Source organism: Agelaius tricolor, unplaced genomic scaffold (genome assembly GCF_023055355.1).
Source record: "Agelaius tricolor isolate 1412-34295 unplaced genomic scaffold, bAgeTri1.0.p SCAF_19, whole genome shotgun sequence".
Taxonomy (NCBI): Eukaryota; Metazoa; Chordata; class Aves; order Passeriformes; family Icteridae; genus Agelaius; species Agelaius tricolor.
The window spans coordinates 15,819,281-15,835,824 of record NW_027269279.1 but is presented as its reverse complement, the minus strand read 5'-3'; the positions used below and the strand labels follow the sequence as shown (position 1 = coordinate 15,835,824).

The 16,544-nt window shown below is 53.7% G+C and overlaps 1 protein-coding gene across 6 annotated transcripts in view; it reads right to left on the bottom strand.

The window, feature by feature from the left end:
- LOC139598327 (ankyrin repeat and fibronectin type-III domain-containing protein 1-like) overlaps positions 1 to 16,544 on the bottom strand; it is a 237,852-nt gene that overhangs the window by 68,596 nt on the left and 152,712 nt on the right. For 4 of the 6 annotated variants that reach the window (XM_071444583.1, XM_071444580.1, XM_071444582.1 and 1 more), the window contains one exon: positions 4,870 to 4,910. In XM_071444583.1, coding sequence (XP_071300684.1) covers positions 4,870 to 4,910 — 41 coding nt within the window. Of the gene's footprint in view, positions 1 to 4,869; positions 4,911 to 5,888; positions 6,052 to 16,544 lie in introns of those variants that run through there. The other 2 variants (XM_071444587.1, XM_071444586.1) reach the window with 1 other exon arrangement.

Below are 16,544 nucleotides of genomic sequence, written 5' to 3'. Positions count from 1 at the left end.
CAGTTTCTTACATCACTGAGTATGCCCATGAGTATCCTTTATGGAGAGGTAGTCTTGGCATTGCTTCTCCTGCCCCACAGCTCCCTGGTGTCACTGGCACTATCTCTTTCTCCCCACTTCCCATCAGTGTCCTACTCCCTCTGCTCAGCACTTGGAACCTGAGCTCCCAGCTGAACAACTCTCAGCCACCACAGAAGAAGTCAAACACTGCCTATATGTGTGTGATTATCATCATTCCTACAGCAATAATGTCTGAGGGAAGGAGGCACTGAAATGAGAACCTGGCTTGGGAACACATCACACTTATTATGATGGTCCTTAATGCTTCCAAAATGTAAATACTGATTTCTAAAGCCTTTAAACCACCAACATTTTATGAGATAATGATTCAGCAAGGAAACGCTTTCATCTAAGTGCTGGCATGGCAAGATTGGAGTCTGGGAGATGAAATGTTCTGCTGTAAGGGCCAGGTGACAAAGAATTAGCTGTGGAGACAGCTCTGTGTAATGACTTTGAGACAAAACAAACAGGAGCTGCTGCTTTCTGGGAGGTGCTTTCAAAGGCTCCTCCCGTGTTTGCACATCTGAACCTGGAGGACAGAGGGTGGGGGCAGCCTTTAATCCCAGCTGGAGCCAGAGCCACGAGGTGCCTGCCTGAAAGGGCTGTGGGATCCTGTGGGATCCTGCTGTGGGATCCTGCTGTGGGATCCTGTGGGATCCTGCTGCTGCAGGGCATGCTCTGATACAGCCGGTCTCTTCTGCACGGCCACCATGCCAGGGGACAGGAGGAGAGGATCAATGGAGAGCATTTTGTCATTCCAGCTGTGTCTCTCCTGACGCCTCAGAGTGCCTGGCAGACAGTCCCTGCTCCCTGACAGCTGAGCAGCATGGGGGGAATGAGGGCAGCTCCCACTGCAAAGCAGTGACACACTATTAAGCCCAGGTATTTCAGTCTGCATTTGCTAGGGGGTTTATGAGTGTCATTACTACCAACATTTCTTTCTGCTTTAAAGAAAATGAGTTCCTGACACTGAAGAGCAAATATGTGCCAGGGGCAATTAGCAAACACACCGGACAACTTCAGTTCCTGTCAAGATACTTCCACCCAGCCCTGCCAGGAGAGTTATTACCTCTATTCCTGTCTCTGAGCATGGTGTCCTTGCCCCTCAGTCCTCAGCCAGTGGCTCCTTGCTGCCTTGACAGAGAAGTCAGCGCTCTGTGTTAGAAATCTGGAAGGACCTCTGGAAGCCTGGATATTCTGACAGCATTACAGCTGTATCAGCATCTTCCAAAAAGTGAGGTGGCAAAGGAGTGAGCAGCCCAGGGGCTGGACTGATACCACCCCATGTTTCTTCCCCAATCCCTACAAACTCTGGTCAGATCCCAGACAGAGCAGAGTTGCATCCAGGCCCTGCCATGGGCCCAAACTGCATCAGATGAGAGTTGTTAGGTCAGGATAAACCATTCTGATATCTGAACACACTGTTTTGGAAACACAGGAAGGCACCTGTACCTGTGGGATGGCTGGAGCAGTCAGTGCAGCTGAGGATACCTGTGCACATGTTGACTAAGAGCTGCACTTGTGGCCATTGCCAACATGCAAGGTTCCTCTCTCAGGTATTTCAGCTACAGGAGCTCTTTATGTGCCACTGATGGTCCTTCCTTGGCTGGTCTCTACCTCTTTCAGTTCTCAGTTGATGTAACTTTTCTTAAGATTAAAGCTTCATCATTCTTGACTCAGGCTGCATCCCTCCATTTCCCATGGAAGAGGGAACATTACCTCCCAGACTAAAGACCAGGAGACCCAGCTCCTGCCATGGGCCAGCTCTTACAGGAATATCCATAGCACCACCACTGAAGCCCTTGCAAGCAGAAGGGCGTCCCCCAGAGCAGGCAGCAGCTCCATTCTGGGCACCTCTGACTTCCTACAGCTGAGGTCCATCTGCACTGCACCTCCCTGTGTGCTTTCACTGCATCTTGGGGAGATCTGAACCTCATGGATGGACTGGGAGGAGGGAAAGGGCCATTAGAGGCTTATGGGTGAGGGTGGACACATCTCCATGGCCTTGATCAGCACAGGGATGTTCCAGGAGCTCAGGAAACACCTACCTGCTGCCTGAGACAGACTGATGGGAACTGTGAGGACACATTTCCATTTCTGAAGGGGAGAGGCAACAAAGGAAGGAAAGGAGTCAATCCAGGAGACACAAGGAAATTCAGCAGATGGAATATCTGATGTCCATTGAGGAAGAGGCCACCTGATTAGAGAGAGCTGAACATGGCAGGAACAGAGCAGGAGTCACTCCCAGGACAAGCAGTGACAAAACTCACTGCTGAGATTTCTGCATGTGTGTCTCCTTTTTCTGCTTTCAGGACCAACACCTGCTGTGGGAGGCCCCCAAAGCCTGACACATGAGCAGGATGGCTCTGACCCTGCTCCCACAGGGCTTTGCTGGCAGGTGAGCCAATGCCTCAGAAGCTGGAAAAGGAAAAGCAGAAGCCCAGTCAAGTTTGCTCTGCCACATGGGAGCTGCAGGACCAGCTGCACACTGCCAGACTTCTCTCAGCTCACCACCCTCATTGCAGAGATGTATCCAGGAACTACCACAGCTGGGCTCAGCTCCTACCATGCTCTGGCTGCTCGCCACCACCTCGCCCGGGGCTCGGGGAGCTGTAATCTGGGCTGTGTTGCTGCTGCACAGGAGCTGAGCTGTCTCAAGTCCTCAGCAGGGCCACCCAAGCTCTGGCATTTTCTAGCAACCCTTCTCTGCTGAGGGAGATGAGCTCCAGCCCTGCCAGAAACTGAAGGGCTCCACAGAGAGCACCTGGTCCAGCCTTGTAGATGGGTTCCAACAGGCACAGTGTGGCATCAGCTGCGGGATCAAAAAGCCAGATGGGATGGGGGCAGTGGTACAAGGCCACAGCACGGCCACAAACCTACCCATCACAACCCCAAAACAGCCACTGAGGAGTGTAAATGGGCTGGGCATTAACCAAAGTCACAGAGTTATGACCAGGGACATCACAGCTGATGGGCCAGACCATGGAGGTCCTGTGGCCTCATGGCACAGAGAAACAAACTCCCATAAAACATCCTGGATCTACAAGAGCACCAGCAACCCCACTCTGACCCAGCAGCTCCACACCTTCAGTAAGATGGGAAGCCCATGTTCTCCCATTCAAGGTAGAGAAACATTCCTCATTTCTCAGAGGAGCTTAGTTATAAATGCAGCACCACAAATTGTTGCTACCAGCCACCAAAACCACAGAAAATGATTGGAAATCTGAACAGTAAGAGCTCTTTAAAGATTTCCTCCAAATCTCCTACTTCAAGCCTCCCCAGAGCTTCAGCTGGAACTGAGACATGGGAGATGCTTCAATCTGTTCTAAACCTGCTTGTTAGACTCCTCACAGACACAGCACTACACTCAGGAGCACCAAAATCTTGGACAGCTGTTGGGAGAGGTCACACAAACACAACCATGAGCTCTTTGCCAAATGTGTGTTCATGTTGTTGTGGCATCCACAATGACTCCATAATCTCCTGTGATATTCCTCTGATCTCCCAGAAAGCCATGCAGAATTAAACAGATATTCTGTCTTTCCAAAAGTCTTTATCTGCCTGAGGTCTTGGAAAGCTGATGAGCTGCACTGCCTTGGGGTGAACAGGCAGAGAAGCTCCCTCAAATCAGACTCTCAGTACAGACCTAGAAACCAGCACCGAGTTTTAAAAACTCTTGGTGGCATAAAGAGGAATCAGCAGACAGCTGAAGAGCATGCACACACCCCACACTTGCTCTCCCAGGACAGACAGAGAGCAGGCAGCTCTGTACAACATTCCCTGACACAGTCTGTCACCCCTGGACCTGCTCCCTCTGAGGCCAAGCCTGGCTCACACCGAGGATGCTGCCACACTGCTTGCACTGCGGGGATGCTTGGGAAAGCAGCAAAGAGTGAGCAAGAGCAGGACAGTGAGCTTTGGAGGAGAAATCCTCAACCCAGTTCCTTCTGAATCGTCCAAAGCCATGCTCCCCTGACAATCCTGCCCACCAGAGCACTGTCCCACAGCTTCAATTCCACCTATGTTTTTTGGTTTGTTTTTCTTTCAGAAGAAAGGTGATAACCTGAAGACCTTCACTGCCCCAAGCAAAGCAGGAGCAACACAAGGTCCCACAGGTGACGTGCTCAGCAGCACAACACATAATGCAGTGCCAGGGCAGAACCCAACCTCTCAGCAGGGCTTTTAACAGAGCTTGCCATTATCCAAGTATGATGGGAACAAACCTGTCCATCCAGCAAGCACAAGCCTGGAAGGTGCCATGCTGTGGTGAGGTTCTGTTACCTAATCCACACACCAAGCAGCCAACTGCTTGTGTTGGCAGAGTGGTTTGCAGTAACTTTCTTGTGTCCATAGCTCTAAAGCCCCCTTTGCCCTCCTCTCCCCCTGCAGCTCACAGAGCTGCACCAAGCACAGCAGGTGAAGACAAAGGCACCAGCAGCTGTGGGAGATGCACTGTGAGATCTGTGACACACAGCAAGACCCTTCCATTCTCCAAGGCAGCTCAGCTGTGCAAACCAGGAGCAGAGGGAGCCTGAGGTGGGAAAGGTCACCAATGCACCCCCCTCTCCTGGCTCTGTCCCCCAGGCTCAGTCAAGCTGTCATGGTTCCTTCTGACCTAATGGAAGGATTTGCATATGCCCTGAAGCCAGCATGACTGACAGCCCTTCCACTGTTATCCTCACTTGTGTAATTGCAGCAGCTATTCTTGTACACTGAAATGTCTAATCTTAGCAAGCCATGGAGCTGCTGGGTAATATGGACCAGCCGGGAATTTCCATGCAATTACTCACCACTGCTACTGGCACTTACTTTGGCTGGTAAAAGTCCTTCTTGTCAGCCGACCCCAGGCTCTGCAAGACAAAAAGACAGATGTATTTATTTTTTTACCCTTTGCCAAGTGAGTGTCACTGATGAGGAGGTATGGGGGAGCACTGAAAGGCACATGTCTGTTATCTTCCTGCCCAATGGGTCTCAGTGTACTGGCTGGACAGGACAGCTTGGCCCTGCAGCCACAGGCAGTACCCACAGCATCAAAGATGTAAAAATAGAGAGTTAAACTAGAGGTGAGAGGATGAATTAGATCTGAACTCAATGTACTCAGGCACGTCTCTGTCTCCTGCAGAAAAGTGGCACCTTGTGTCAGGAGGGGACTCAAGTCCTGTCAAGTCCACCCAGGCTGGAAAGAGGATGAAGTGCAGGGTTTGGTGGAGGGGCTGAGCCACCACCATTGCAAAGACCCTCTGGCAGGTCAGGGGCTGAACCCCAGGCCCGCAGTTTCTGCCAGGAGCAGGACAACAAAATTCTTCTGCCAGGAAAACTACAACAGGCCTCAAGCACACGCAAAATAGGAAGCCGAGACAGCCCCGATGCTCACTCAGGTTCCTGTCCCTCCAACTCCACCCCCAGCATAATGGAGTAGAAGTCTGAGAGCACCACAGATGAGCTGTGCCACGGTTCTCTGTGAGACCTCAGTGAGGCCAAGCCCCCCCATGGGGCCCCTGGGGGTCCTGGGCACGGCACAGACCCCAGCTGGGGAGCGTGGCCAGGTATGTGCATGGCACACACACAGAGCATGTGTGCAGCTCCTCATGCTGTGAGGATGGGGCCATGTACCCCACACACATCCCAGTGTGTCCCCCAACACACCCTGTCCCAGAGGCACCCACAGCAGGGCCTGGCCCTGCCCCAAGGTCCCAGTGCATGACAGGAGCTCCCTGAGCACAGCATGGTACCTGCTGTACCGAGGGTGTGCAGGGCAGGCTGTGCCCAACGCAGGGGGATGCCCATGGCAGGCGGCACCAGGACAGACAGACACAGACCCACCAGACCTGGCTGTCACCAGAGCTCTTGCACCGCCACAGCCCTCTCCTCCTCCTCGTCCTGGGGATGATCCTTGTCTGTGCACCGTGTGGGGTGGAGGGCAGGGGGCAGCAGTGCAGGGTGGCCCCGGCCGCTGTCCCTGTCCCCGCGTGTCGGTGCCTCTCGCAGGAGCCGCCGGGGCTCCGGGGCGGCTGCTGGAGTTTTGCTCTGTGGTTGCCAGGCAATGGCGAGCTCCAGCTCGAAACAGCAGGAGCAGCGGGGCCGAATGCTAATCAGGCCCGAAAGAGCAATCCCAAAGCTTCCCCTTGCCAGCCAAAGCCAAATAGAGCTCCCACCAAAGCCAGCAGGGAGAGGAGGACCCCAGCTTTTAAACAGACAGGGATCCATTGTCACCAAAACATAACCAAAAGGGAGCTCTGGCCACGCCAGCAAGATGGGGATGTGGTTCTGTGGTGGGTGACCCTCCCCATGGCATGGAGACGTTGGGTGGTCACTGGTGCAGTGGGGAGGCTGCAGCCACCCCAGGGCACAGGGTACAACAGTCTGTGTGTGACATCCTGGTGCTCAGCCCAGGGCACACAGGGTGTGACAGTCTGTGTGTGACATCCTGGTGCTCAGCCCAGGGCACACAGAGGCCTGCGGGTAGAGCCGGGAGCACACAAGGAGCAGCTTCCATTTGGGGTGAGAAGATCACTGGGAAGGGCTGAAGCTGTGTCAGGGGAGGTTTAGGTTGGATATCAGGAAAGGCTCTTCCCCCAGAGGGTGCTGGCACTGCCCAGGCTCCCCAGGGAATGGGCACAGCCCCGAGGCTGCCAGAGCTCCAGGAGTGTTTGAACAGTGATCTCAGAGGTGCACAGGGTGGGACTGTTGGGGTGTCCTGGGCAGGGCCAGGAGTTGGACTGGATGATCCTTGTGGGTCCCTCCCAACTCAGGAGATTTTCTGGTTCTGTGTTTCTAAGATGTCACCTGCCCTGTTGCTGACTGTCAACATGCAAGAGCTCGGAGCAGCTCCGCTGGGTGGAGATGGGGACAGCCCCCGGCTGTCCCTGCTGCTCCTCTGACCCCACAGCAGCAAGGAGCTGCAGCAAAGCCCCACGAATCAATGGCCAGACAACAAATTGGGCTGATCCAACAGTGGCACAACCTGCCCAGATAGGTGGTGGATTCTCCATCCTTGGAGACATCCAAGACCCACTGGACATGGTCCTGGGTGTCCAGGCTAATCCAGGGTAAGTGATCCCCAGATCTCCCAAATCACTCCGTGCATTCCTGAGGTAGCAGAAAAATGAGGACAGCAGTAACTGCTCAGGATGAGTGATGGCACCTGAGTGATGGGAGCTGTCCTGAAAGCCCAGAGCACACCCAGGAACAGCTCCACCCCTTCCAGCACAGCATTCCCATATGATATTTCCTTACTTCCTTAAACTTGCACCCAAAACCCAAAGTGTCAAGGGAGGATGGATTGGTTTCAATTAAGTTCATGAGCCACAACAAATTCAGTTCCTTCTGCTCTTTGTGCTAGTAGGGATCATGGAGAACTGCTGATACTTAAGGAAAAATCACCCGCAAACAGTGTTCTCAATGCCATTGAAACAACATCTGGATAACCTGCACCTCACATAGCCAGACCCTCCACCCAGCCACAGTGGAGGTCCACAGAAAAAGCTCCCATCAATGCCATAGCCAGTGGAAAACTAAGATTTTAGATATCTGAGATAAAACAATAAGGAACTATGCGAAAAGATTAAAAAAACCTCATCAATAAACTGGGCAGTGATTACAGCAATTATGAGCCAAAATTACTAATTTTAATGCTTATGAAGAAAATAGCAAATAAGGAGGAAAAGCAGAATTTCAGCAACATGTCCAAGGAATTGGTCCCCGAGGAAGTCCAGGAGCTTTGAATCAGCTGGTGGCTGTACCACCACCCCAAAGTCTGCCCTCGAGCCATTTCTTCCCACTTTGTGTCCCACTTTCCCCATATTGCTCAGGCACAGCCCTTTGCCTCCTCACTCTCTTTCCAGAAGAGAACAGGACCATGCCCAATAGGCAGATGGAGTTGCACAGGTCAATCCCACCATGCTGCATTTCTCTCTACTAAGCAAGCACAAAATCAAGGTGGCCATGGATGCAGAGGGCTCTGGGAGAGTGTCCAGGAAAGCACAGTAACCATCAGTGAATGGAGCAGAGCTTGCTGGAGGCCTTTCCAAGGGCAGGGACATCACAACATCCTGGTGGGAACTGGAGCACTGAGAGAGCTCAGAGCCCTGCCTGGGAAGATCCTCCTCATTGGGGGATTGGTTAATGAAGAGGTTAATGAGGGATCACACAGGAAATGGGGGAGGCTATGGGCAGGACTGGCCATGGGCACTGCCTGCTGTACTGTCACACACAAAGGGACAGCAGCAGGACTGGGACAGTGCCACCAGTGCCACCTCGGTCCCACCAGGTACCACAGTCTCAGCCACACCCACAAGAGGGGAAGATAAGGGAAAGTGGCCAAGGGAAGGGTGGGAGGTAGGGAAGCAGGGTCAGGCAAAGGGAACACATATCCTGGACCTTAGGAAAAGTGTCCTGTCACTGGGCTTGAGCAGAGTGTCAACACCTCCAAGTGGGACAGACAGAGCAGGTTTTACAGCACTCACTAAACAAACCAGTGTAGAGGGGACAGGTCCTGACCTTACTGGGAACTGGGACTGGCTTTTTTTTTCCTGCCTGTTCCTGAAGCCTGGGAACTGAAAGAGGCAGAGGAGCAGAAGGTGGCCTGGTGTTTTCCTGTGCCTTCTGGGAGGAAAGATCAATTCCTCCTGGACTGAGAGGGGACATGCTGGCTTCTATCAATGCAAATAAAGAATAAAAGCTCAAATGCCAGCCTGTGTGCATGCTCTGCTCCTGGATGGTCTCCAGACTTCTGGAGGAGTGACTGCTTGTGGCTCCTGTGCATCCTGGCAGAGCTGGGGATGGCAAAGAGGTGCAACTACAGTGTGGCTCAGCTCCCAGAACAATCTGGGAGCCTCACAGACTCCCAGACACCTCCTGCTGCTGCTCAGGGTGCTGGGAGCCCCCAGCCATGCTGAGACAGAGGGAGAGGAGCATCACCCAGCTCAGAGTCCTGTGAGCCCCACGCTGCAGCGTGAGTCATCCTCCAGTGGGACCCACTGCTGCTCCTCGCTTGCTCACTTCACTGATGACTCAGGCCTGAGGAAGCACAGTTTAGGTCCCTTAATGAAATAATTTTTATCAGCTTGTCCTTCTAAAACAAGCATCTCAAGCGAGGCTTGCACCCATCTCCTCCCATTTGTCCTAAGACACCGAGGTGAGGAACTGTGGGCATAGGCAGCACAGAGGCACCTGTGGGGGCAGGAGCAGCCCCTGCTGCCCTGGCTTGTGGTACTGGGCAAGGCAGCCACCAAAACTTCCCAGAACATGTGCTCCATCCCTCCAGTGCCCCAGCAGGGCCAGGAGAGGAAGGTGGGATACAAGGGTGCTGTGATGCCAGATGATGCACATCCCATCCCTGGAAGTCTCCAAGGCCAGGTTGGATGGGGTTTGGAGAAACCAGGGATAGTGGAAGGTGCCCATGGCAAGGGGTGGGACAGGATGAGCTTTAAAGTCCTTTCTGACCCAAACCACTCCTTGATTCTATGAATCTGGGCCAACAAGAATGCTTGAATTTGCTCTTTCAATTTCACTTTTCAGGCACTAATTAAATAATTTTGTGAGTTACACAATGCAGGTAAGATAGCAGCCCAGATTCCCTAGGCCAGCTCATCTCCACAGCCAGCCCTGCTGGTCCCTAGTCAGAATTAGCACAACATGCTGCAGACAGAAATGATGAGTGATTTAAAGGAGTGTGCTGAATTTCAAAATTCAGCCATGCTAGGAAGATTACAGACCTGGGGTTGCAAACAAAGATGTTCATGGAGGGGCTAAGACAGAGGTATTGTTTTATTTATTTCTTCCTGCCAGCAGACATAAATCCTGTTGTACTTTTTCCTCCCATAAATGTTGCCAAGCATAATCTTGGCTCATCTTTTTTTCTAGGCAGTGTCCCTGGGAGAACAAAGTTATTAGCAAGGCTGAAGAAGCCTCATGCAATTATTTAGCAACTATACCAAAATAATCCCCAAAGACCGGTGGCTGCTCACAGGTGGCAGCTTTCTAAGTCACTCCAATAAAATCTGGCTCAGTAACTCCCAGCGTAATCGATGCCCACACAAACAAACCAGAGGAAAACTGAGGGATGACTGATTTTTCCATGCTAGAAGAGGATCCTGCAAAGCAAGCTCATGAGGCTGCCACCCTGCCACCATCCCCTGCTGGGACCTCAGCGTCCCTGAGCTGCACCTGGAGCTGGGCTGGACAGACTCCAGGGGGATTTGGGCACAGGCAGGAAGTGCTTGGCCCCCAGGGCAGGGCAGGGTTTGGGGACCATGGCTGCACAGCCTGTCCCCCCATCCCTCCCGGCTGTCACCTGGATTCTGGTGGTTCTGCTCCCAGGCACAGCCATTCCCCAGGCTCCGTGTATCTGCAACATGCTGCAGTTATGAGTAATCAGGAGGTGATGCCTGACTGTCGGAAGGGGAATAAAATTCAGAGCCTGGGATGTGAGTGGTTGTTTGGGAGGAGGAGGAGGAGGAAGGAGATGGCAGCCCCCACCCCAGCTCACAGCATCCCCCCAAGCAAGGGCTGGAGCAGGGGCAGGCTGGGTACTCCAGGCAGCCCATCTCCCTCCAGCCCAATGGCAAGGGCTGGCTGAGGAGCCAAAGGGCTCTGGGAATGCTTCCTCCCTTCTGTGGACTCCAGCACCCATCCCACCTGCCACCTGCCCCCAACACTGCACTCCTCAAACAGCCCCAGCATTGCCAGGGTCCTGAGCTAATATAGCTCCAGGCAGCCCCAAAACACCAACTGAGGCCAGATGAACGCTCAAATCCTAAAACTTGAATTTCAGGCTGGATCAACCAGATTGCTGAGCCGAAAATCACAGAGGTAACTCCTGCCTCCAGTGTGGGTGCCAGCCTGGAGGGAGCTCCAGGTCACCAAGCTGGGGACAGCCCAGATTCCCAAAGGCCATCCTGGATGGAGAGCAGATCCTGCCTGTGTGCTGAAGTATGGAACACAAGGAATGGAGAACTGGGGTCTCTCAATAAAGCATGGGTGACCCAGCAAAACAAATCTGGTGGCAGCAGAAGGGTCAGGTGGGGCAGGCAGTGCTGCCCAGATGAGAATGGCTGGCTCAAGGAAAGGAGGGAAGAGGACACAACCCTCTGGCAATCACAGAAGGGCCTTTGTCAGAGGATGGTATTTTGGCAGGGCCGAAGTGCCCGTGGGACCATAGGGAGGGGTGTGAGCCCTCAGCCCCAGCCTCTCACCATCGTGACCCTGCCTCTTCCTGCCTCGAATGCAAAGGATCTGAGGAGGGGGTGGCAATCACCCCCAGACCCGACCCAGCCAGGGAGGATGCCAATGGCTCCAGCACGTTCATTCTTCCACAGCTACCTCATCCCATCCAGCTCAGAGCAGGAGCCTGACCTAGCTCTCACACTGGCCTGCAGACAGCCCTGACCCCATGCGTGCACATGGGGCAGTGATGCACATCCAAGTTGGGCTTTGAGTCCAAGAGAAGGCGAAAAACAATCTGGAAACCAGAGAAAACAGGGTTTGGACCACTGAGTGGGGAAGGAGGAGGGAAACGTGGCTATGCACACACAGTGCAATCCAGAGAACAGAAGCAAGGCCCTGCAGCCCCCCCCAGCAGAGCAGCAAACCCACACTTGGGAGCTGGGGAGCTCCTGGTGTCCTCCAGGCACCTGCCCAAGACATCACAGATCCAGTGGGGAACAGGGGCTGTTTCAATGTCCCCCTGCTGCCACAGCTTTGTTCAGACACCAACCTGACCCCAGCCCCTCACAATGCCAGGGTGTGTGAGCAGGTGAGCACCACCCTGCTCCAGCTCAGCTCAGCAGAGGGGCAGTGGCCATTCTGCCACCTACCCTCACAGCTGGGACCCAGGAGGGGAGGCCTTGGTGTTTTTCTAGGGCCTGAAATAGAAATATAAACCTGGTTCTTTGGAAAATGGGGTGACCACCAAAGGGTGCTGGCACCGCCCAGGCTCCCCAGGGAATGGAAACAGCCCCAAGGCTGCCAGAGCTCCAGGAGCATTTGGACAGTGCTGCCAGGGATGCCCAGGGTGGGATTGTTGGGGGGGTCTGTGCAGGGCCAGGAGCTGGACTTGGGTCCAGCTCTTAGGTCCAACTTGGGTCCAATCCCTATGGGTCCATTCTAGGATATTCCATGATTCTGTGATCCCCACCCAGCCTCTCCCTGAGCCCCAGGGCAGTGATCGGAAGGGCTCTCTGGGACAGCAGCCACATCACCAGCCCCTCACTCCAGAGCATGTCTCTGCAGCTCAGCCTGGCCCTGCAGGTTGTACACTCTTCAGGACCAGGCCAACCAGAATAGTGTCAAATTTCCCAACATCATTAATTCTGTTTCCTCTTCTCCTCCAGCTGGGAGCTCACCTCTACAGGTGCACTGCACAGTGGAGCAGGGATCTGTGTTGAAGCAGGAGGAAGGAGCCAGGCCCTGGTTCCACAAGCCACGCCAGCATGTCTCCAGGGACCCCCCCTCTCCCTCCCTCAGCAGTTGCACCCACAAAACTGGGCTGCCTGCAGCACAGACCCTCACAGTGACTTGGGGTTCCTTGTCAGCCTTGAAGGGCTGACCCCATCCCAGCCTGCCTTCCTGCGGGAGGAAAAGCAAGTCTGCTCATGAGCATCTGCCAGCACCCTCATTAAACAAGTCCCTTTGCACTCCCTCCTTGCCTTCCCACCCCTTGCAGCATCTCCCCAGCCCTGCTTTCCCCAGCTGAGCCTCTTCCCAGCCACGCTCCCTGTGCCAAGGGGAGCTCACCCACAAACCCCTCGCAGCTCCCACCACACTAATGCTGACCCAAGCTTCAAAGCATTTCTTTACTGAGAGCTCATCCAGGAAACTTTGTTTTCTGCACTCCTATTGTACTGCTGCATGCCTGTAGGAATTCATTCATGCACAGACAGCCACGCAGGCACGCACAGGCTCTGTGCTGGAGTCTCCCCATGCAAGGAGCTCCCGGAGCCCTGCCAGGGCCACCACAGCCAGACCCTGCACTTGCTGCTTCTCCGGATGGAAGAACTTGTCAAATTGCTGGCAAAACCAGGGGAGCTTGTAAACCTGCCACCTCCACAGCACCCAGGGTGACAGGCACGCACAGGCCTGGGCACCTTGGCTCAGTGCTGTCAGTCACCCAGCCCTGCAGAGGGGCAGGGAGGGTGCAGAATGTGCCAGGGAGCTGCAGGCACAGGCTGCAGTCACCCATGGCCAGGACTGCCGGTGGGCTGCACACCTCCCTTCTCCACCTTATTTTTCCTTCTTTTTCGTGATCAGAGCCTGCAAGCTATTACAGCAGCTTGGAGCACATCGGGAAGGAGCTGTGCTTGGGCTTAAGTGTTTGCAGGATCAGGGCTGAGCTGTGGAGCTGAACTTGCTGCTATTTATAGCGGAAAGCCCTGAGCACAGCACGTGCTGGAGGGGAGCGTGGCCAGGCCTGTGTTCCTGCTAAAACCTGGTGGGTTTTTTATTTTGCCTCCTTTTGGGGATGTCAGCTGCCTGATCTCATAATTGCATTCATGTGCTGCCTGGTATTTACAAATGGTTTTGTTATTTTTTAATCTTTGGGCACACCAGGTCATAAAATCCCAGACTGGTTTGGGTTGGAAGAGACCTTAAAGTTCATCCTATTCCACCCCCTGCCATGGGCAGGGACACCTTCCACTAGACCAGGCTGCTCCAAGCCCCATCTACCCTGGCCTTGAACACTTCCATCATCCTACATGTTTATACTGGTTTATTGGTGAAGTTCTATCTTTCATCACTGGTTAAAAAAAAAAAAAAAAAAAAGCAGGAAAAGAAGCTAAATCCTTGTAGTAAACTCAGCTCCCAGGACCTGCAGCTAATTAACCACACCCTGTGGTGCAGCGTGCACTTCACACACGGCCCTGCGTGCCCGCAGCCTGGCTGGGTGTCAGCAGCCTGGCAGCAGCTCTGCCCGCCAGCCCAGCTAATTATAGCGTGGGGAGCAAATGAGGGTGCCCTCCCTGCCCTCCCTGCCCTCCCTTCCCCTCCCGTGGCTGCTCCCCAGTTGCTGCAGCCTCTGACAAAGAGGGCACAGGACTGCAGCACAGGCCCCCCTTCCCTGAGGCTCTCAGGGGGACCCGTGAGCAGCACAAGGATGAGAGTGCCCTGGAGATGGTGTCGGGCGTGTCCAAGGGCCCTGAGCCTACCCCAGGGGTACCTGGGCAGGGAGCAGGCCTGCCACCACACCCCCACCGTGACCCTACCCCTCTGCAGAGCCATGCCATCCCTGCTGTCCTTCCAGCCACCCAGCTCTCCTTAGACAGAGCTCTGCCTCTCCCTTGGCTCTCCTGCTGCCTCCATGCACTCCCAGCACTGGGTCTGGGGGAGCCTTTCCAGTCTGCCTGGAAAACTAAGGCCATGGGAATGTCCCTCTCCTCCAGCAGCCTCAGCCCCTTGAGAGGGACAAGGCACAGATGTAGGAGGACCAGAGTGGGACCCACCTCCACTGCCTGGGGTTTGCTGCCCCACAGGGGAGCCCAAGTACCACAGACCCCCCAGCAGGCAGCAATGCTGTCGTGGGCACAGCCAGGACCAACAAAGCATACCACCCTCAGGAGGTGTCCTCTGTCGTCAAACCTCTCCTGGGGTAACACATGTGGAAAATGGGGAGGATCTGAGCAGAGCAGGGACCCAGGGGACCTGGCTGGTCACCCACCACAAGTTATAAACAACCACAGCACACATGACACCTGCAGGGACATAAACAGAACCCAGCCCTCGCACAAGACACAGAATTCTACAGGGCTGGAATAAGTTGGAAGTGACCTTAAACCTCATCCCACCCCCTGCCATGGGCAGGGACACCTTCCACTATCCCAGGTTGCTCCAAGTCCTGTCCGACTTGGCCTAGAACACTTCCAGGGCTCCAGGGGCAACCACGGCTTCTCTGGACAACAACATCCACACAGAGTTCAAAGCACAATTGGAGAGCAGTTCCCTCATGCTTTTGGCCCTGAAAGTGGCTCCCCAAGGTCACACAGCATCTGACTCAATCAGTGCAAATCAGTCAATCTCCACTCCCAGGAATGTGGCTGCCACCACAGAATGACCTTAACTGCTCCTAGCCCTGGAGGAAGAGCAGGGCTGTTTGCAGAATGACATGCCTACCACAAAGCAAGGATGTTCCTCACAGCTGGCCTCTTCATCGTCCTTCTCTTCCTCCTCAGTACCCAACACTGAGCCCAATGCATGGGAAAGCTGCTCCTCCTGCACTGCTCATGCCCAGGGAGCTGAGGAGGCTGGGCAAGCTGGGTGCTGCAGGAGGCTACAATATGCTCCTGGGGTGCTGCCTCAGCTTTATCTCAAGGCAACAGGAGCTAAAATATGATTTGGTCAGGACAGGGACAGATGTGACTCAGAGGGAGCACCTGAGCTCCACAATACAGAGCAAATCCACTGCTTAGACATAGCAGGAACCACTTCACTACCTGGGTAACACTGAAAGGTCTGTTCTGAGCACTCCTTTGCCACCATCAATGGCCCAAGGAAACTCCTCTAGGCCTAGAAATTCACTTTTACTCTCAAGTTAAAAGTATTTGTTTGTTTAAATACGGCTTGTAACATATCAACTAACCCATATCAGAGCAGCAAGCTCCCTGAAATTCATATGAAGCTGTGGCTGCCCCATCCCTGGAAATGCCAGGTTGGATGGAGCTTGGAGCAACCTTAGATCATGGAAGGTGCCCCTGCCCATGGCAGGGGGTAGAATGAGATGAGCTTTAAGGTCCCTTCAAGACGGGTCCCTTCCATTCCAAACCACTCCATGGTTCTAGGATAATATGCCACAGGTTTTTGGGAGCATCATCATTGTGAGCAGAGAAAAACTTAGAAGAACTTTATCTACTTTGGTTACAGGCGAGGCTTTAAGAAGAAAGAGCCCCTGGAGCTCTGCAGATTTCTCTTGGAACAGCCTTTCCTGAGGGATGGAGGCACTGGTTCAGTCCTGGCCACACATTTCTCATCTAGACAGAAGGGAAGAAGGAGCCAGGGGATCAGAATACCCCTCCATCTCCACAAAGCACACGGCTTTCCACAAAGCCACCCCATCTGGTAGGAAGACTGAGGTCAGCAGTAAGGTGGGGACAATGATGACCTTGCTATGTCCCCAAGTCCACCTTCCCAAGTGGAAAGGGACTGGGACAGGCAGTCCCTCACTGCTCCCACAACTGCATCCGTACCCTGAGCATTTACACAGGCTCCAGCCAGCCACCCACCACCATTTAGGAATCAAACTCCATAAAGGATGCACAAGACACACTACAGAATAAATTGAGTACATTAGAAAAAGCCCAGAGAGGAAAAATAGATTTTTGGAACGTGTTCTCAATCTCATTAATTGGGAAGACAGCCTTGGAGGGGGAAAAAAAATGATTATATCCTCCCCAAACCATTATCCGCTCTTCAGAGTATATCATATGAAAACAGTTATATAAAAGAATAAATTATATTTGGAATGGCAAGAACCCCAGAATAAAGCTAGGAACTCT